This window comes from Trachypithecus francoisi, unplaced genomic scaffold (assembly GCF_009764315.1).
Source record: "Trachypithecus francoisi isolate TF-2019V2 unplaced genomic scaffold, Tfra_2.0 Lachesis_group11, whole genome shotgun sequence".
NCBI lineage: Eukaryota > Metazoa > Chordata > Mammalia > Primates > Cercopithecidae > Trachypithecus > Trachypithecus francoisi.
In genome coordinates this window covers 7,013,140-7,035,266 of record NW_022681456.1, presented here as the reverse complement: position 1 = coordinate 7,035,266, position 22,127 = coordinate 7,013,140, and the positions used below count along the sequence as shown (strand labels likewise).

Here is a 22,127-nt window from a genome sequence, read left to right as displayed (position 1 = left end):
GAAAAGAAACAACTTGCTAAAGCACTGAAACTTTGCTTATGAGATAAAAGACCTGACTGCAATCAGCTGGAACTGATATGGATGACTGGAGTTTGTACAGCACGAGCCTACTGACATCACAGCCTGAATTTTCACTGCATGTTTCATACTAACTTCCCCTGCAATTGCACATGAGTTAGTGCGAAAAGATAATTGTACACGCTCAAGGACTTTCCAGACCTCCCCTTTCCTTCCATCAATTCTACTAATCTCAGAATCCACTCCGTGAACTTGTCCCAATAGAAACTAGCACAGGTTTGAGCTTCACTCCTGTCTCCTTGTGAGTCAGCTTGCAGTATAAAGCTTTCCTTTTCTCAGAAACCCAGTGTCATAGTACTGGCTTCCAGCACATTGGACAGTGAGCCCCTTTTGCAGGATGACGCACATGGGCACCGTTCTCTCTCCCCTCTATTTCTTGCTGCCTCTATTAGTCACAGTCTTTTCACTGCTGTAACAACCCCCAACTGCCAGTGGTTTTCATCGTAAAGATTTATTTACTCTTTGCATTACAATCCCAAGTGTGGGGGGCAGTGTGGAAACCTCTGCCTTATGTAGTCATTTGAAGACCCTGGTCTTTCTGCATTATGACCCCGTAACACACAGCTGCTATGGTCACCCTGGAATCTGGAACCTTACAGAAAGTTCTACTGCCAGGCTCACATCATTTTTATTGGCTGGAGCCTAGTCACATGACCCCAACTTAACTGCAAGGAATGTTGGGCAATATAGTCCAGTAGTGTGGCTACCAGGACAATTAAAGGAGTTGGGTGAATCCATTGCTCCTGCCATCACCAGACTAAAGACCTGCTCTCTCATCCAGTAATTATTATACTCCCTTGTCTCAATTAAGCATCTTTAGCCATGGATGGTTCACTTTATGGGGAGATGTGACTCCGTAGAGTAAGGATCAGTGGACCATGGCCTGTGAGCCAACTCCAAGCAGCTGCCTGTTTTTGTCATGTCCAGCAGTCAGGGATTGAGCGGGCAAGCACTGTGGGCTGCAGACACCAAGCTCCACCCTGATTCCCCCTCCACTCCCAGAGGTTCCCTCCCGCTGGCAGGCTCACAGCACTGCCGCCCAGCATCTGAGGTGGTGAGTAACATGGACATAGCAGATGGGGTGGAGAAGTCAGGAGTTTTCTTTCTTGTACTTTTATTATAGCCTCAGTTCTGCCTCTTCTTCCACAAAGTCTAAACTATGCACCATCTGGTCCTTTATGGAAAAGTGTTTCTGCACTTCTATCCTACAGAGACAATTCCCACCTCTGGAAATTGAAAACTCTTACCTTTATTTTGTTGACTAGTTTCCCACCTTAAAGTTTGTCCTGGGGTAAAGTGTGGGAATGTAGAAACCCCTAGTCCACTTCTGTAGAAACCCCTAGTCCACTTTTACTGACAAATCAAATGAATAGTTTCAGTCCTGTTTGGGCCTATTGGTGACTGCCTGATTGAAACTGTGCTTCTATTAGTCCAGGCTCCCTGGAACAAAAAAAAAAAAAATCGTATAATCAGTGCAATTAATTTTAATTTTATCACATGCACATACAGCCATACAGCCATCTAACTACCAGAATAAATAATATTCCTTGAAAGCATTCGGGAGTAGAAAAGGAGAAACACCCACAGCAAAATTTACATGGTTTAATTTAAATTTACATAAAGACTAATTAGTTTCTCACATTTCTTAATGGTTGGAACAAAAAGAGGGAAGAAGGGGCAAAAAAATAATTGCTTCAGTTAATGTGTGAATAGTTGGTGTTTCATTTCAGAATGACTTGTACAAATTTAGGGGCTGGTGAGAAATGGTAATATTAAAAAGTTTGAGAAGGGAACCTTATCTTCATCCACACATTTGGAAATGCAGACTCCAGTTACTATTCTCATCATTATCACCAATATTTAGTGTTTATCAGATCCCAGTGAAGGGACAGGCAAAAGAAAGAAGTTGCTCTTATAATAGTAACTACCATGAAGTTTGGTATTTTATTGAGCCAGGTGAGTCTGAAGATAAATATATATATATATTTCCCACTAGAAACTATCTATCTGTCTATCTATCTATGTATCTATCTATGTATCTATGTATCTATCTATCTATCTATCTATCTCCAACCTGCAACAGGAAGGCTGAGTTGAAGGGCCTTTTGCAGATCAGATCAGGATAGAATCAACCCCAGTGTATGGTTCTTAGTTCATTTTCATCCCTCTCTCCTTTCTGTCCTTGTTTTCTTTTCTTTTTTCTTTTAAAACAATTTAAAACACAGGTAGCCATGGGTTTGGTTGATCCTACTCCTTAGTTTATGGTCCTATCACGATTGTTCCTGCCAGGCCCTCTCATTTTTTCCCTTCTCTCATCTACCATTACCCCTTCCTTGTGGAGGTGCCCATGTGCTTGACGTATGCCCTTGTGTGCGATCTTTGAATCTTTGCATACTGTGTAATTACAGGTTGTGTATGCATGTGTTTTAAATTCACAAATATTGGACTGCGGTCTAGATCTATATTCCCCTTAGTATTATATTTTGAAGATCCTCTGTGCTTCTCTTGGCAGCTCTGGTTTATTGTTTCTGTTGGTTTCCATGAAAGAGCTTCTGTTTCCTGCTCCTCTCTCTTTCCACCCACCCTCCCAGAGTGGTCCGTGTCCCAGTAGCAGCTCATTCCACTTTGTTTTTTTTTTTTTTTTTTTTGAGACGGAGTCTCGCTCTGTTGCCCAGGCTGGAGTGCTGCGGCCGGATCTCAGCTCACTGCAAGCTCCGCCTCCCGGGTTTACGCCATTCTCCTGCCTCAGCCTCCCAAGTAGCTGGGACTACAGGCGCCCGCCACCTCGCCCGGCTAGTTTTTTTTGTATTTTTTAGTAGAGACAGGGTTTCACCGTGTTAGCCAGGATGGTCTCGAACTCCTGACCTCGTGATCCGCCCGTCTCGGCCTCCCAAAGTGCTGGGATTACAGGCTTGAGCCACCGCCCCCGGCCTCATTCCACTTTGTTAGTATGAGTTGTTGCCTTGAAGGCTGGCTTCAGTGCATAGAGGAGATTATCTGTGGCTCCTTGCCTTTTAAATTACTAATCAAAATATTCAAGTAAATAAAATGCCAAACTTAAGATTTTCTGTAAGTCATTATGGTCAACTTACAAGTTTAATATTTTATTTGCAAATCTATTTCAATATTTATAAGACAATTTTGAAAGCCTTAACTAAATTTCTTTAAATATTTTAAACAGTATTTGTAAATTGAATATATCCACTCTCTTGTTAAGCAATTCATATGCTATTTAATAAGCAAAACTATCTTAAGCATTTAAACAAGCCCAGAAATATAATAAATAAATGTTATTTTTACATTCTATTATTGTTTTTGTATTTAGATTAATTTCTTATACTTTTCAACTTAAAGACAAAAGTCAAAAATTGATTTCTAAATTACATTTTAACTGGAAAAGAAAGATGAACCTGTAATCTAATAAGACAAATTGTCTTAACAATTACAAATGTTTTAAGTACCAAAAACTTCCCCAATTACTTCTTACCTTAGCAAATAAATACAATATACAGATTTGATATAATTCATCATCTGTTTTGTTGATTCTAAATTTTCCTGAGCTTAAAGAGATACTAAGGAAATCATTTTAATATTTCCAGAAAATTGGAATTACTATCCCAGACATATTGGAATTTATTCTTCAAAAATTGTTCAAGTTACTTCTTCAGTGGGATTCAACTAGCTAAAGATTAGAGATTTTCAGCTGGGAGCAGCTCTGGAGCAGCAGATACACTGGGTGATTTTTCTCACCCCATGGACTGCCTTGTTCGGCCTTTTCAAGTGTTTTATTTGTCCCTGTTTCAAAGTGCAATGACTACAGCCCAGCACTTTGCATTGCAGTCCCGCATTGCCCAGTTCTGATTGGAGTCAGACCTCCTGCTCAGTTGCTTTAGCCCTTGATGAGACTGGTGCATTAGCTACTGATTTTGTTCTGCACGTTTTCCATATTCTTCCTTCCTGGCAGGGACACTGATCTTCCAGACATTATGAGATACACACACATTGGCATTCTGCACACTTCTTGTGTTTCTGTCTGGCTCTGTCATTTTAGGGACTAATGCCCTCAAGGACACACGCCTTCCAATATTCCTGCCTCAACGCTCAATCAATTGAATTGGCTCTGCTGAGGTCACCCTACTCCACCTTTACTGACAAATCAAATAAATATTTCAGTCCTGTTTGCACTGTTGATAATTGCCTGATTGAAACTGGACTTCGATTAATCCAGGCCCTCTGGGACAAAAGAATCATACAATTGATGCAATTAATTTTAATTTCGTTGCATGCACATATAGCCATATCATTACTAGAATAGAAAACAGTCATTCAGTGCATTTAGGAGTAGAAAATGAGGAACACCACAACAAAATTGACGTGGTTTTGTTTAAATATACGTAAAGGGTTAGAAAAGACTTTTAGGCCTTTGAACATTCAGTACCAAATTCCGTTCCACATTCATTAAATTTCCTTAGAGAAATTAAATGACATTTTAAAATGGCTGTTCTTGTCTTATTACTTAATAAATCCTAAATAATAGACAGAACACATAAAATGTCAGTTATTATAAAACATATTACATAGTTCCGTTTCAACATTTTCTTAAACATCCTACAATTGATACCATTAATTTTGTCACGCATACATACAGCCATGTAATTAACAGAATAAGTAAAATTCTCCCTCTCTCTCACACCCTCACACACACTTAGAGAGAGACACATACAAATACCACACACTTATTTCAATAAAAATATGTTATTATAGTCTCCCTTTTGAATCCTTTTTTCCTTTGAATATAATTAACTCACCACCTTTCATTAACTCAACTTATTTCAATAATTCATTGCTGTGAGTTCTGTTTTTAAAGCTTGGAACAGCTGGGCTCCTAAAAGCCCTTTATTAAATTTCTCTGCTCCTTTAGCATTTCTTTTGATATTTAAAATGCATTCTTGCTTTCCAGCAACGTCAGCAAGTTGCTACCACCTTCTGAATTTATTTTTGCCCCAAGACTTGGAACGAGCCAGTCTCCAATGAGTCCTGGATTCTTCCAACTGAGTTAGTTTTAGAGACCAGGATCTCAGGATCCAATGGGCATTGACGGTTGTCCAATGGGTTGCCATTATTTTTTGGCAACGTTTAGATATTGATTTTGGTTAAAGGTTGACCTTGATAACTCAGATTTAAGATACTAGATTTATACCCAACTCTTCTTTATTTCTTGCAGTTTTCTCAGCCACCAGGCCTCTTTCTGACTTCAGCTGCCATCCCCTTACTCCTGCATGGTTCCCCGGCCTCTGCCTGCCTTCTGCATGAGCCTGTTCCCTGAGGGCTGTCTTGTTTTTTGGTTGATTAGTTGGTTGGTTGTTTTTTATCTCAGCCAACTGGTCTTCTCAATCCACACACTCTCTTTTGATATCTCACCCACTTTTATACTTTTTTGTTTGTTTGTTCCAGGTACTGTCCCTAGGCTGATGACTGCCACTTCTTTCCCTGGGCCTAAACATTCCTCTGAGATTCAGATGTGTGTCACTAACTAGAGAGCAGGCTTGGAAGTTAAAAATCAAGTTTTCAGTAAGTTGAGATGTTTTGCTTCACATAGACAAATTTTCACTTTGACAGAAATATTTTGCTTACTCAAACGTTTGTATTGCTAGAAAAAGAGATTTTTAAAAACCCCAGTAAAGTCAAGAAGAAAGAGAAGAAGGAAGGAAGGAAGGAAGGAAGCATTTAGTAGGTTGACCCACTCAAACACCATTTCAATGCACTTTCCAATGAGAAAAGTTGACACTGAAATGGTAGTATTTGGTTACAGAGGAAGCCACAGATCCAAATTCAAACTTAATGATAAAGTGTTTTGGGGGCAAACTACTTAAACTCTCTAATCTTCAGTTTTCTTTCCTACAAAGTGATGATGCTAACATATGTGAAGTTATAAAACAAATATGAATAAACCTAACAAAACACCTGGCCCTTAGAAAGCATGCAACCCACCTTTGTTAAGGTAATCAGGGAATGAATTCATTTTGACATACACCTAGAAAGTGGGTGTTATTGGACTAGAAGATCCTCTTCATTTGTTTTTTTTTTGTTTGTTTGTTTTTGTTTTAATTTTATTTCTCTTGCTCTACAGTTGGCTTTCTCTTTTTTTATTATTACACTTTTAAGTCCTAGGATACATGTGCACAATGTGCCGGTTTGTTACATATGTATACATGTGCCATGTTGGTGTGCTGCACCCATTAACTCGTCATTTACATTAGGTATATCTCCTAATGCTATCCCTCCCACCTCCCTGCTCCCTACAACAGGCCCCGGTGTGTGATGTTCCCCTTCCTGTGTCCAAGTGTTCTCGTTGTTCAATTCCCACCTATGAGTGAGAACACGTGGTGTTTTGTTTTCTGTTCTTGCGATAGTTTGCTTAGAATGATGGTTTCCAGCTGCATCCATGTCCCTACAAAGGACACGAACTCATCCTTTTTTATGGCTGCATAGTATTCCATGGTGTATATGTGCCACAGTTTCTTAATCCAGTCTGTCACTGATGGACATTTGGGTTGATTCCAAGTCTTTGCTATTGTGAATAGTGCCGCAATCAACATACGTGTGCATGTGTCTTTATAGCAGCATGATTTATAATCCTTTGGGTATATACCCAGTAATGGGATGGCTGGGTCAAATGGTATTTCTAGTTCTAGATGCTTGAGGAATTGCCACACTGGAATTATGTTTCTCTGAACATAATATCGAACTTAAGGCTTAGCACTGTTAAGTTCATTTTTTTAAATGATAATTCTGTCACCTAAAATATTGAAAAGTAGCAAGACCTGGAAAAAAAACTACATACAATAAGCACAAAATCTGGAGTCTGAGGATCTCCCGTGTTGATTTAAGATTTGTTTCATAAAGAGTTGTTTAATGAGGCTAATTCCTCACCAGGGTCTTGGGCAAATTAAATAAGTTATCTGTGATGGAGTAAACACTCACGGATACATCGCAGAGCATATTGCTATTATTGACACAGAAAAATGCTAACACTGGCAGCAGATGGCTGTTGATTCTGGCTCTGCCACTAAGCCTTTGTCACCAGTTACAGTACAGTGTCCTGTCGTTTCCTGTTCTCTCAGGAATGAGCCATCCATTGATGGGTTAAACTCCAAGAGTAAATGCAAATAAAATCAAGCTAATCTATTGTTTTATAACTACAAAATTAAATGAATTAAAGAGAAGCTCAAGCAATATGTGTAAACTTATCTCTTTTTTATCTCTTTTTAAGATGGAGTCTCACTCTGTTGCCTAGGCTGGAGTGCAGTGGCGCGGTCTCAGCTCACTGCAGCCTTTGCCTCTGGGTTCAAGCAGTTCTCTGTTTCAGCCTGCCAAGTAGCTGGGATTACAGGCACCCTCTACTATGCCCAGATTTTTTTTTTTTTTGTATTTTTAGTAGAGACGAGGTTTCATCATCTTGGCCAGACTGTGTAAACTTATCTTATTCTTCCCCAGTATCTGTCTATGCTCCTGGAATCTCAAAACCTAGACTAAGTTTAGTCTAGATAAACATGCCTTTTCTCTCGACTGGTGTACACAGAGCCTCTTGTACAGTTGTTCCTTGCAGAGTTAATAAGTGAATAACTTAAATATCTTTAATAAAAGTATTAGCTGATTTTTATTCATCCCTTAGCCTATGTCAGACACTGTTTTGCTATTGAGCAAAGATTGTCTCATTGCATTAGCACAATAATTTTGGAGAGTGTAACAGAGTAGGCTCTATTCAGGCTATATACAGTAGCTACTGAGCATACTAATACAAAATAAATTAACAAGGGGTTAGAAGCATTACCATACGCACTTTGTCTTTTACAGATTCTTAACACTTGAATTAAAAGGAGAATGGTCATTAAACAGAAACTGCTGCTAAAAGTGACAAGCAACTTAGCAATATACATTAGAAGCAAAGATTATAATTTATGCAGCATATTTTCATATACAGGCAAATCTGATACAGAAGGAAAAACAAATGGCTTGGAATAAAACAAAATCCTTAAAATGTGTAAGTCTCTGACCTCAGATAGAACTTCAGTATGAACCAGCTGCAGAGCAGCATCCTGGGGCCAGTGGGGTGGGGAGGTTCATTGTTGATTTGCTATTATTCTGTGGGTTGGGTTGGATTTACATTTGTGCCTTATAAGGCAGGAACTGACTCACCAAAATAAAATAAAATAAAACAAAATAAAAATAAACCAATTCATATCCTTGTAAAAATGAGAGTAAGCATACCCAATAAGTGACACAGTCCTCATGGCATTTTATGACAACTAAGTATATATTAAGTAGCTTAAATCTTCAGGCAACCCACAGGGAGCAGTGCTCTTATTGGGGAGGAAAGTGAAAGATACTTAGTGAAGGTGTGACCCTGCAACCTCCTACCCTCAGTGAGACCCCAGTCAGTGTGGACCACAAATCAGCTACAGACATCTTGCCTGCTGGGAGGCCTATCAGCCGGTAGCCACAGCTGCCTCTTTACCTACTTTTCTGGCCATGAATCCAGAGGCCATAAAGGAGTCTGGCACACTCCCCAGCTCCTTGTGTTATTTCTGGAAATCCAACTTTGCACCTGCCTCTCATGATTGACATCCTCCACCCAGGCAGCCGCAATCTTCTGCTTGGGCCTTGGGTCTGCTACGATCTGAGTGGCAACCTCTTGACATGCCTCAAATTTCATTATGAGTAATCTTTTAGATTAAGTGTTGCCTCTTCTAGTCCTCTTTTTCTACTCTTCAGAAACAGAAGATTGTTTCTTACCTAGTAGGATCTGTTGACCACTCATTATTTCTAGAAAACTTAACCTTTTAACAAGGGTTCCAATACCTACTTGAACCTCCTCTTCAGGCTGAGAACAGCTGAGAGCCAAACTCCGTTCAGGGAGTTTCCACGGCTGAAACGCCCTGCGTTTTATGTGGGAAAGTGGGACAACAAACACTCATGGGAGAGCACGCTGCAGGCTGGCCTGACATGGAGGATATCAGCTTAATTAAAATCCGTCTCTTATGTCTTCCATTATGGCTTTCTGAGGTATTAAATGACTTGAGGTCCTCTAAAGACTTTCTTTTTTTTTTTTTTTTTTGTATTTTTAGTAGAGACGGGGTTTCACCGTGTTAGCCAGGATGGTCTCGATCTCCTGACCTCGTGATCCACCCGTCTCGGCCTCCCAAAGTGCTGGGATTACAGGCTTGAGCCACCGCGCCCAGCCTCTAAAGACTTTCTTTCTTCACTAGTGTTTCTTCTCCCTCCTGTCTATGAAATTCTAATGGCGACATCCTATCCATAGGAATTACAGATTTGCCTCTGACCTGAGCACAGACACCACTGAAAGAGTTTAAGTGGGCAAAACGGGAAAATGCCAATACAAAGCCATAAAGCAGTGGCTGAAATACCAGTGGTTGATTTACTCCCCTCAAAGGGCAGAGAATGGTTATGACACCAGGAGACCTCAAATGTGTAATTATGGCTCTAATCTCAGGCTTCCTAGTGTCAACTATCAGCTACCCCAGAAATACCATCAGACAAACATGCTGATGAAGTAAAGCTGAGTTTGTTATCATTGCTGCAGCAAGAAAACCTCACCTTGATTGAGTGTTGGTAATCTCTCAAAAAGGGAGTGGTAAAGGAAGATAGATGTCAGGTCCTGGTACAACAAATGACTGGTGATCTGCGACCTTGGAGGAAAACACTATTTCTGTAGAGTTTATTGAGCCATTTTGACCATGCCTAATTTTCATGCTTGTGCGGTTTTTAGAAGCACACAGCAGCATAAGGTATGACCTCTCTGATTGTTCTACTTTGTCCAGGATGCTCCTTCTGTCAATTTCTTTCACAAGGAATAAAAGCATTTTTAGGCCGGGCACGGTGGCTCATGCCTGTAATCCCAGCACTTTGGGAGGCTGAGGTGGGTGGGTCACCTGAAGTCAGGACTTAAAGACCAGCCTGAAAAACATGGTGAAACCCAGTCTCTACTGAAATACAAAAATTAGCCAGGCATGGTGACTCATGCCTGTCATCCCAGCTACTCAGGAGGCTGAGGCGAGAGAATTGCTTGAACCTGGGAGGTAGAGGTTGCAGTGAGCCGAGATCGCACCACTGCACTCCAGCCTGGGCGATGAGCGAAACTCCGTCTCACACAGACAAAAACAAAAAAGAAAAACCAAAAAACAAAACAGTGTCTTTAATCTCATCCCACCAATGTAACATTAGGGTATCCTTGTATTATTTATTCTTCTTGTGCCCTAGAAGAACTGTTTTTGTTTTCATAGCAGAAGACTAGAAAGGGAAATGCTTCAAGGTCTTGTTAGTAGTGGGACTTCAGGCATCTTAAGAGAAGACTGCTTAGCTCACATACATACAAGACCTAAGCATCAAGCCAAGGCTGCAGGATAGAGTACACCAATCACAGGGCCATCTGCAAAAGATGGCTTTGGTGGATTAATTGATTGGAAGTGGCTCTTTCCATTCCCCCGTTCCCTATTTATCTTTCTCCCACAGATGTGTGAAAGAAATATATTTCTCCATAAGATTTCCTCAAGCAGAGAACTGGCTGTCTCCAATTTCTCCAGGGACATGTTCTTTTGCTATTATTCTGCACTTACACAGAAGCATGACTCTCTTCTACTGGAAAACTCACAGGGCCATATACACGTAAAACAAACAATTTTGAATTCAAAAAACCCCTTAGAGTGAATCTTAGAAGCATAAACAAACCTTTTCTGTTTGTTTTACTTGTATATGGGCCTCTATTTGTATATGTTTGTTGTTTACAACAAACAGATCTTCAGAACAATATAACCTTTGGATTCTGATGGCCGTCTACCCAAAAAAAGTGGGGGCTCTGGGATGCAGCATTGTGTGCAGTGTCAGAGGCTAAGTTGATAATTCAGAATCAAAATTTTCTCTCCGGCTCTTCATAAAAGAGCCCAGCGGAGAATCGGGTTATCTTCAGGGCTCTCGACACGAGAGGAAAGGAGGGTGGTGAAGGTAGGGGCTGACATTCTTACTTGTCTACCCATCTGGGAATTTTCTTGCTGATAGAATCCTGATGTGACTGCAGCGCAACATGCCCACCCGCAGTACATAGATTCTGAGTGGCCACAGCCCACCCGCAGTACATAGATTCTGATTGGCCACAGCCCACCGCAGTACATAGATTCTGAGTGGCCACAGCCCACCCGCAGTACATAGATTCTGATTGGCCACAGCCCACCTGCAGTACATAGATTCTGATTGGCCACAGCCCACCTGCAGTACATAGATTCTGATTGCCACAGCCCACCTGCAGTACATAGATTCTGATTGGCACAGCCCACCTGCAGTACATAGATTCTGATTGGCCACAGCCCCTGCAGTACATAGATTCTGATTGGCCACAGCCCACCTGCAGTACATAGATTCTGATTGGCCACAGCCCACCTGCAGTACATAGATTCTGATTGGCCACAGCCCACCTGCAGTACATAGATTCTGATTGGCCACAGCCCACTGCAGTACATAGATTCTGATTGGCCACAGCCCACCTGCAGTACATAGATTCTGATTGGCCACAGCCCACCTGCAGTACATAGATTCTGATTGGCCACAGCCCACCTGCAGTACATAGATTCTGATTGGCCACAGCCACCTGCAGTACATAGATCTGATTGGCCACAGCCCACCTGCAGTACATAGATTCTGATTGGCCACAGCCCACCTGCAGTACATAGATTCTGATTGGCCACAGCCCACCTGCAGTACATAGATTCTGATTGGCCACAGCCCACCTGCAGTACATAGATTCTGATTGGCCACAGCCCACCTGCAGTACATAGATTCTGATTGGCCACAGCCCACCTGCAGTACATAGATTCTGAGTGGCCACAGCCCACCTGAAGTACATAGATTCTGATTGGCCACAGCCCACCTGCAGTACATAGATTCTGATTGGCCACAGCACAGCCGCAGTACATAGATTCTGATTGGCCACAGCCCCTGCAGTACATAGATTCTGATTGGCCACAGCTGAAAATCATGGCCGTCAAGCTCCCTTTGATGAGACACTGGTTTTCTTGGCCTCTCTTCAGCCAGAGGGGGAGTGTCTGCTGGAGAAACCCCTAAGCTGAAAGCCGCTTTGTCACCTTCTTCCTTCCTTCTTGGGACACACATGTAATGCTTGGCACTGCTCCTGCCATCTAGTCACCATGAGATGACAGCCAAGAGGAGAAAAAGCCAAAACGGAGAGGATGACAGTGAAGAAAGCGGAAAAGTGGTTAAACCTGACGTGACATCATGGAAATCTGAACAAAGGCACAGAACCACAGATTTCCCAATTCTTGCGAAAGAAGCGATTCATATTCCTTCTGGGTGAAGCTGCTGCTCGTTGGATATTTATCCTACTAGAGCTGAAGCATCCTAAGTAATACAGGTACTATTTTACCTTCATCTTATTTTAACTATGCAAGTAATATTTAATAATTGGCCAAAACATAAAAAGGGTAAAAAGAAAACGCCAGTCCCCTCTAATCTCATAATGTTTAAGTATTACATCATTTCTATTCTGATTGTTCACAATTCATGTTTTATTAATCCTCTTCTCCATGACAAGGCAGGAAATATGCTTAATCTCTGGCCCAACTCCTCAATTCCTCTCTTCTCCAAATTATCAGACTTCAAAATTAGAAAACACATCACCTTAAAACAAACCCAACAGCCTAACTTTTAAAATCCTCATCTGATGTATGTTACCCAGCATGGTGCTATGCGGGGGTCTGTCCCGCAGACCCTGACCCAACGACGGATGAATGAAGTACGCTGACACACACATATTTTGTTTTGCGAGTTCGGCTGAGTGTCTGAGCTGCTTACAAGACTCCAAGCAGAGTGCTGTAAACAGTTGCGACCGCGGCCTCGACTTGCCAGTGAGACTCGCATTTATTCAATAAAGATTAATTGACAAAGGTTTGAGTCAACACCACTAGAGGGTAATTGACATTGTGGACTTCCAGAGTAGAAAGCACATAAGCACCCACAGTAGATCAAAGGTTAGTCTTAGGACCACATGAGTAAACAATCTAGATAGATAACTTCCCACATTCCTTTGTTACTATTGTAATTTATTTAAAGGTAAAGTGAACAGGCCACCTGCAGCGAGATCTATTACCAAAGTTATGCAAACTCTCAGGCCTTCCAAGAGGGTTTGTGGCTATTATAAGCAATATTTTTCGCACCAACCTGACTGAACTCCCACAGTGTTAATGTTCTGGTAGTGTCCAGCACCCAGAGGCCACGCAGCAGCTGTTTGCAGATTGATTAAGTAGCACATTGGATTGTCAGTTGTTTCTAAGAGTAAGGCTGGAGTTTGCTTACACTTACAGAAAGTCACCTCTTTGTTTATCTCTTGAGTTGCTAGCACAGTCTCTTTAGAGGGTTGGCATGCTGAAAGGACCACAGTTTAATAGCCAGATAATCCAGTCACACTGACAGGCAAACCTTCAGAAAGACAAAAATCTCCAGAGTTAGCTCTGAATAGCAATTAATGCCCATGTAGGAGGCTTTTCAGAGACCCATAAACTACACAAAGGAATGAGGCTCTGTGCTGCTAAAAGGGTGCTTTCTCGTCAATACCACGATAATCAGGTGGCCTTGCCAGGAAGTTGACATATATACTGATGTAATTGGGAATTTTTGATTTTTAAAAAAACATATAAACAAACACAGAAGAACTAATAAGGAAGTTTAAAGAATTGCCTTCAAGATGCTCCAAGATGCTTTTGATGACAATCAAACTCAAAATATGTTACTACCAAAAGACATCCAATCCTTTCAATACAAATTCACTGATCCTATATGATCAAGCCACACCCTATGACCTCATTTATTCTAATTACTTCCTTAGAAGCCTCATCTCCAAATACAGCCACAGGGGGAGGGTGGAGGTTAAGGCTTCAACATATGAATTGTGGGGAAACGCAAACATGTTGCAGATAACATTGAATCATCAGAAATCTTGTTGTGACTAAGCATTGATGAAAACCAAATCTTTAATGGATAGTTTTATACCTCTGATGATTGGAGCAATAATTATAAACAAGTTTCTCCCTCCTTTCATTTCAAAACTTGTTTCTCCTGCACTATCCATGTCAGATTCACTTCTAGAACAAGCTCATATTAGGAAATAAATCCTGACCCAGCACCTTTGAGTGGGTTGACACAGTGGGGAGGAATTGCTCCTGGAAGTTCTTCCTACAGCAAGGCAGATACCATAGCTATACTGATAACTGAGTTCAGCCATATAAATACATCCTACTAAACCCGGACAAATGCACACACAACTCAAAGAACCCTTAGCCGTATGGCAAACTTGCCTGCAGCCACTGGACCATCATATAACTTGGGGATGCGTGACAGAGGAGAAATGGTTAGGTTAGTGCAAAAGTCATTAAGATTTTTGCCATTGAACGTAATGACAAAAACCACAATGACTTGCATCAACCTCATTGAACAAAGGTCTTAATGGGCTGTAATTAAAGCATCTTTTGCATGTCACAGTGTGAACACATGGCCAGCACTTCTTCCTAAGGACTGGAGATAGATCTAAGCCAATGAAGGGCTCTGCATCTCATTAGTTTTATGGAAAATCGGCTTCTTTCAAGGACTGGGGACCTCTGGAAGCTGCACACAGAGCCCTTCCTTCTCCCCCTCTTCCTCCAGAGGCCCTGCCAAGATCAGGTTGGAGGTCCTCTTTGTTCCTAGGTCCATTCCTCCCCTAGGCACTTGGAGGAGGACACTGTTTTTGAATGTGCAAATCTTTCTCTCTTACTGTTGGTAAGCAAAAGATCTTACCAAAACTTATGGTAATGACATAAAAATATGTCATAAAAATATGACAACCATATTCCATTTATCTCCTCAAAAACTCGACTTAGGTTTTGAGAAAAGCATGTTAGCATAGTGAGGCATCGGCATGTTGTAAAACCCTACAGTGGGGTGACACAGAGTCTGGACTTTGGAGCCAGACTTCTTTGTTCAAACCCTGCCTCTGCCCCTTACTATCTGTACACACCTGGGCAACTTCATTAACCTCTCTGTGCCTCATTTTACCATTCTGTAGCATAGGGATGATATGGAACTGCTGTAAGAGTTAAATGAGTTAAGAACAAAGAACTTGAAATAACACCCAGCACATGCTAACTGTGTACGTGGTAGCTATCATTGCCTCCTAAGAACCAGCCCTTTATAAATTAAGTGCCAAAAAATAATAAGATATTTCTGTTTTCCACTCTTCCTCATACCTTCCATGAGGCAATGAACAGAAATCTGACTCTGTTGGGCAGGAAGGGGGTGGAAAAAGGAAAACTACAAAGAGAACCTGAATTAAAAGATGATAACATCTCAGAATATTATTTTAGGCACAGATACATGAAAAAATTTCAACAGAAGTTTTATTATCTGTCCACACATTAAAGTCTCAGGTGCCTCAAATTCACTGGTATATGAAAAGTTACTTACATGGTTTGTTTTTCCACCGACGAAAAGAAGTAAATAAATTTGTCTGTTGACTACTTGGGGTGTCTGGGGCTATGGGTAACTCTGAGGATTCTTTCGTAGGATTATCTCTCCCTCCCTTGCTCCCTCCCTTATTCTTTCCTTTCTTCTTTTCCTCCTTCCCGTCCTCCCATTTTTCCTCTCTCCACCCTTCCTCCCTCCTGTCTCCCTATTTCTTTCTTTTGCTGCCGTTATTTGATATTCATCAAGAACCAGCAATGCTGTTATGAATGTACAAAATAGATTCTTCCAAATGGCTTTCTTCCCCTAAGAGATGATAGATTGCTTTTCTCTCCTCAGTGCAAATCAGAAATTGAAATAGATGAAGCACGTCTTGAGCAGTGTCATGGCAAAGGAGTCTGGCTTGTGGAGTGTCTGTCTCTGGAAATTTGGAGAGCTGGGAGCAGAAGATGTGATCGTGGTTCACAATTGCAGGTAAGGCTGGGACACCTCTCCCAGGCCTGAAGCATGTGCAGGGTTCTCTCTCCTAATAGCAGCATCCTGACTGCCCTATATGCTTTTTGAATTGGTTTTGCACATTCTTTCCCCAAATTCACAGTTTGACTGGTCGGGGATAAATAAGTCAATTAACGGATTCAGGGAAGTTTTAGAGAATGAAAGGGAAAGACACATTTTCACTGGAAATTATCAAGCCAATACATTTCCCAGATGTTTACTAAAAACAATGGCATAATTATAGATGCAAGATCAGTTTTTGTTGGATGTACTGTGTGTCCAACAGAGACCGTAAATTCAACAGAAATGGAAGGAACCATCCCAGGACACAGCACAACCAAATCAACTGCACGACCATTTTCTTTACTATCAGTGTGACTAGGTTGCAATCCCAAAATGTTTTCAATTCCTGCCATATTGATGGGGATATGGGAGCAGTGAGGTCCTTGTTTCTTTGAAATCAGTAAGTAAAGATCTGAGACATTTATACTACCTGAAGAAATCAAGGTCTGTCACTAAAGTCAATTCTTAGGTGTTTCCAATCTCTCATTTAGGGTAAAGCTCTATGCTGTAGTAAATGAACCTCAAGATATGCAATGGTTAGAGCCCCATGGAAGTTTACTTTTCACTCATTGAAAGTCCAATCTGGTTGTTTTTGTTGATGGGTGAGTAGATCCACCAAGAACTAATCCAGGAACCTAGGCTCTTTCCATCCTGTGACTTCTCCATCTTTAACAAGTGTCTTCTGAGTGGCAGCAACAAAGTGTGCAGGACTACCCATGAGATGTTTTATAGGTCAGGCTGGGAGGTGGTGATATGGCTTCTACTCACCTTTCTCAGCTAGGTCCTAGTCCCTCTGCAAGGGAGGCTGTAAATAGAGTATAACTGTGAGCTTGAGAAGAAAAAAAAAGATGTTTGGTAAATAGCTATTCACTAGATAACTGAATAGCTAGCTAGCCTGTCTCTGCTGTTAACAGCCTTTAGAAAAAATCATGCACAGTGTATTCCGGATGAATTAGGGGTTGATTTTAAACTTTCAGAGAGACAAAGGAGAGGCATAAATATCTGTAGCCTTGTTTCTATCTGGGTTATGTTGTTGAAAACCACAAAGAGAAAGCTCTGTTCCTTATCAGGTTTAGTCATAAGGCATTCTCTATAGCAAGAAAGTTATAAATGCTGCATAGTAGAACACAGCCATTTTGTTCTCCTAAGATGAGAAAGAAAAATATATGTAAAATATTTGAAAAAATCAATTGAGACACTAAATATCTTTCAAGACTGGGTTTTCTGTTACTGCCTTTTCTTTATTCTACAATTATGGAAAACATATTCTTTAAGACAAAGACAATCTCTCCATTGACGAATATGTTAGGAAAGTTCAGATCTTCAGCAGGCCCAGCACTGGTGGTGATTCCGAGGGGCTATGTAGCAATTGTATCATTATTGTGATAGCATATTATCATAAGCATGAAACAGAAAACATACCTACTGTGTGCTGAGCACTGTGCCAAGTTCTTCACCTGCAATAATCCTAAAAATCCTACAAACAACCCTATGAGTTAGGTGTTTTTGTTATACCCAAGCCACAGATGAAACCATGTAAGATGCAGTGAAGTTAAGAAAATTGGCTGAGTTCACATGACTTGCTAAAGAAGCAGAAATAGGACTTAAAATTGCCACTTGCCTACTCTCATCCTTGGCAGACCAGATGCCCGCTGACTTGGCTTTTAGTTTTTATAGCACATATCACTTCCAACATATGTTAACATTTTATTGTCTTCTCTAATAAACTGTAAATTCCACACGGACAGAGACCTGGTTTGTTCACTTTTGTATCCCAGACACGAACAGTGCCTAGCACATGACAATTCTGTAAATATGTAGGAATGCAGAAATGAATGCAACCTAATCCCAGGAGAATCTCCTGTCGTATCTTTTCTCTTCCTTTACATTGTGCCTTGACTTTCTGTTTTCCCATATCCTTCCATTATGTTGCTTTTCTAAGAAAGTCACAATCACTTCCTATTTATTGCAACCAGAGACTCAGAGAGATACAGAAAATGCATTAATTTAATTATTGTTTAAATTATTGGGAGTGGCAAACAAAGTCACTCTCTGTCCTCCTTCCTTACAGATATTGTGTTTGCAAATGTACTTGCTAAAATGTACTCATAATTCCAAAGTCAATGTTCCTGGTGCTTTTATGCTCATTTTAGAACATACATGGAACAGAAAAAAAAATTTAAGTTTTCACCTTAGATGGAACAAGGTGACACTCTGCTTTCTTGTTTCCGCTCTCGTACCGTAAACAAGTGTCCTTTTTGTAGTCTGTTTAGTGCCAGACTGTTTGCATTTTTGTGTTTCTTTCATGGATGACTTTGCTGTTTCACATGGACTGCAAGTATAGTGCTGACGTCTTGTCTACCACAAGAAGGCAGTGTGAGGTACCTGATGGAGAAAATGCAAAGACGCTTCGTTCAGGCATGAGTGACAGACAGCAGGGCTAGTCATGAGTTCAATGTTAATGAGTTGGTGCTATATATTAAATAAGGTGTCTTTAAACAGAAGCACACATAAGACAAGTTTATGTATTCATTGATGGATAATAATGTTGTGACAAGAGACTTGAAGAAATGTATCTCTATTTCTCCTAGAAAATGTTCAGTACATGATAATTCCGTGTCCGAGGTGACTCTATAGAACATAATGACTGTGGGATGGGGGGTGAGTTGGGGAAAAATTGATCAATGAATAAAAATTTTTTGTTAGATAAAAGGAAAAAGTTCACAACTATTGTATAACATAGTGACTAGTTCACAACAACGTATGGTATTCTTGAAAATTGCTAAGAAAGTAGATTTTAAGTGTTTTCACCACAGAAAATGAGTAAATGAGTATGGGGCAATGCATACATTAATTAGCTTGATTTATTTCTACAAAGTATGGCATGCGTATTTCAAAATACAGGGTTATATATCATCAAAATATACAGTTTTCATTTGTCAACTAAAAAATTTCAAAAAGAAAAAAAAAATAGCTGCTGCAGATAACAAGAATTTATTTCTACTTGGGAAAGCAGTGAACTAGACTATCCGTAATGTTTCTCCATTTTGCAGCTTTTTTATGTAAAGCAATAGAAAGTCATCAGTTTAAAGTACTTAAAATTATAAGTACATTTTAGCAAGTACATTTGCAAACACAATATCTGTAAGGAAGGAGGACAGAGAGTGACTTTGTTTGCCACTCCCAATAATTTAAACAATAATTAAATTTGTCTCCACTTTCTATGGTAGAATCATCTTTTCAATACATTGACTGTTGTTTCAGAGATGGCTTAATGAACAATGTTATAGGAAGGTTATTAAAGGCAATGTGTATTTCCAGGTTTGTGCATAGGGCAACTTGCCTTATTCTTGGCTGCCTGCGATATTTATTGTTCTTGGTCTGTTGGCATTTTTATGATGCTGTGATTCAAGTTTTATAGCTGTTTTACTGGGCTAATTTTCCATGCTGCATTTCATCAGCCCATCTCAGACACCCAACAAGTTAACTCCCCTCCCCTCTGCTGACTTGATGCTGTGAATTGCACCTCCCCATCCTCTAGAAAACTGGGCACACTGTGCTTTGCAGCAGTATGGAAACAGAGGTCAGGGAGGAGAAACATGTGACATAAAAGGTTTCCCAAAACCTTATCTCACGGAATGCCTAGGAGGTGAGGAGAGCTCACTTTTCCATTGAACATTTCTAACTGTTGTAAGAGCTATAAAGAGTACCTATAAAATTAATGAGATAAATGTTAAATTATGCATCATATCTCCACCATGATAAATCAACATGGCCAAATTAATAGTCTCCTCTCTCCTGATAAGATCTCATCTTGATGTCGCCCAGGTTGAGGGGAGCTTTGCATTCAGGTAGGGACGCAATAAAGAGATTGTGGCATTTAGTTCCCCAATGTGTCTCTTGATTTGAAGACTGGTGAGATCACATCCTTCTCAATGACCCCAACCATAATGAGCTAATTTATTTTTCAATAACACTCTTGTTCGAACGTTGGCTATTACTGTGCAGATACAACAGGCTGTGCTTCTTCCTTTGAATACCTCAACGTCCGTTTTCTTGGTTTTCAAATCCTGAAAATGGAGAGTTGTGAGCTGTGAACATTATCCCTCCATGACTGGATATGCGGAATTTGAATCAGAGTGACCAACCATCCCGATGTGCTTGGCACTGGGCCTTTCCTAAGACATGGGGCTAAAGCTGAAAAAGACCCAGGCAAACTGGAAGGAGCTGGACACCCTGTGAACCATCCCCTTGCAGTGTGTCTGACTAGGGTACCCAGTCTTTCCCATTGCAAGTGAGAGAGTGGAGTTTTGAGGACACCAGAGAAAGTATTTCAATCTTATTTTAAACTTAGGTCCTACTGCAGGAAAAATTGTGATAGAAATTTTTTTAAAAAAGAGGGAACAACCTCTCCCATACCTCACTCTGCACCATCCATTTCTAACTTCACCTCCTTACTTCAGATTCCCTTTTCAGCTTAATGTGTTCAACAATCATTTATTGAGTAGTGCCTACTGTGTACAAGCCAGGTACTAACCGGTGTCATGCCTGCGTGCCAGGATAGATCATGTGCATGCTCACTCTCTCTCTATGTTTTCTTTGCTCTCTGTCTCTCTCTCCATATCTGTCTCTATTTCTATCTCTCATTCTTTCTGTGTGTACTAGGTACACATTCTCAGTCTACCTAATCAACTTAACATTTATTTCTAGCCCTGTTTAGTCAGATGACACAAAGCATCAGCTCACCAATTCTAACTTATTTCAAGAAATATGCATTACACTCAATCCATTTGTAATTCCATCCTCCTCTTTTTCATGGAGTTGAGTCTAAGCACCAGGAGGCTCACACAGGACTGTTGCGGATGCATAAATAACTTCTCAGCTCTTCTCTGTCTGATGCTGGTGTCCACAGAGATGGTTTTCCTGTCTGGCTTCTTTTCTTCCTTAACCTTCCCTGATAAGTTTGCATTCCCAGCTGGTCCCCAATATGAGATTTGCCACATATCCATAATGGTGCACCCTGAACCCAGTCATGAGGCCCATCCTTGTCCTCCAGTGCTGGTGGCTCAAAAGACTGTTTGGCTTCTCCATTCACCTGGGAAACACTGGACTGGGTGATCCTTTCAGGCCTCTGTGCCTTGAATTCACATGGGGCCATCTTTAGTCTACTTTCTTAAACCAAGGTGGCGTGAGGAACTCTATGGCAACTGGATAAGAAGAGAGATCCAAGTCTCTTATATTCCAGATCTCCTAAACCATCTGGAAGACCTGTGACCCCATTATCACCACTTAGGACTAAGACCAGCAGGTGGGAACGATATACCTTCCCTTGCTTTCCCTCCAGACACATTCTACCCTCAAGTACATGGGGGTGTTTATTACAGGAAAGCTAGAAGAGTCCATTCTGATAGACTTTATATATATATGCACACACACATTTTATATATATACATTATACACACACACACACACACACACACACACACACACACACACATATATGTATATTATTTTTATTTTTTGAGATAGGGTCTCACTGGGTTGCCCAGGCTGGAGCCCAGTGGCATGATCTTGGTTCACTGCAGCCTGGACCTCCCGGGCTCAAACAGTCTTCCTACCACTGTTTCCTGGTGTGTGCCACCAGACCCAGCTGATTTTTGTATTTTTTGTAAAGAAGGGATTTTGCCATGTTGCCCAGGCTGGTCTTGAACTCCTGGGCTCAAAAGACCAGCCAGTCTTGGCCTCCCAAAGTGCTGGGATTGCAGACATGAGCCGCTGCGCCCAGTCAGATCATATATGTTCTCTGCCTATTGTTTAGGTCAAATTTTAAGGTTAAAGTTAAATCAATCCACTAAAGCACCAAGTAGGTTCAAAGGATACAAATCTCTTTCTTTCAAGAGCAATCACTCTCTTGGGTTTCAGTATTCTATTGTGAAAGCCCAAAGCTCAGAATGGATTTACTTACTTTT

At 40.8% G+C, this 22,127-nt stretch overlaps 1 protein-coding gene and 1 long non-coding RNA gene across 4 annotated transcripts in view; one reads left to right on the top strand and one right to left on the bottom strand.

Moving 5' to 3' along the window:
- The first annotated feature begins 755 nt into the window (after nucleotides 1-755).
- LOC117089190 overlaps nucleotides 756-22,127 on the top strand; it is a 52,031-nt gene continuing 30,659 nt past the window's right edge. For 2 of the 3 annotated variants that reach the window (XR_004439497.1, XR_004439498.1), the window contains exons 1-4: nucleotides 756-1,132; nucleotides 5,533-5,649; nucleotides 12,292-12,520; nucleotides 15,940-16,074. This is a non-coding gene — a long non-coding RNA (uncharacterized LOC117089190). Of the gene's footprint in view, nucleotides 1,133-5,532; nucleotides 5,650-7,935; nucleotides 8,293-12,291; nucleotides 12,521-15,939; nucleotides 16,075-22,127 lie in introns of those variants that run through there. The other variant, XR_004439499.1, reaches the window with a different exon arrangement.
- LOC117089189 lies at nucleotides 10,619-11,963 on the bottom strand. Its single transcript, XM_033220121.1, has 2 exons — nucleotides 11,498-11,963; nucleotides 10,619-11,326 (listed from the first exon to the last, which is right to left on the bottom strand). Exons 1-2 carry the CDS (start codon nucleotides 11,958-11,960, stop codon nucleotides 11,028-11,030), a joined length of 762 nt encoding a protein of 253 aa, XP_033076012.1. The 5' UTR covers nucleotides 11,961-11,963; the 3' UTR covers nucleotides 10,619-11,027.

Coding starts and splice junctions, on each gene's coding strand:
- LOC117089189 (XM_033220121.1), bottom strand. CDS start 11,960: ATGTACTGCAGGTGGGCTGTGGCCAATCAGAATCTATGTACTGCAGGT. Junction 11,327..11,497: donor TCAGAATCTATGTACTGCAG/GTGGGCTGTGGC, acceptor TATGTACTGCAG/GTGGGCTGTGGCCAATCAGA.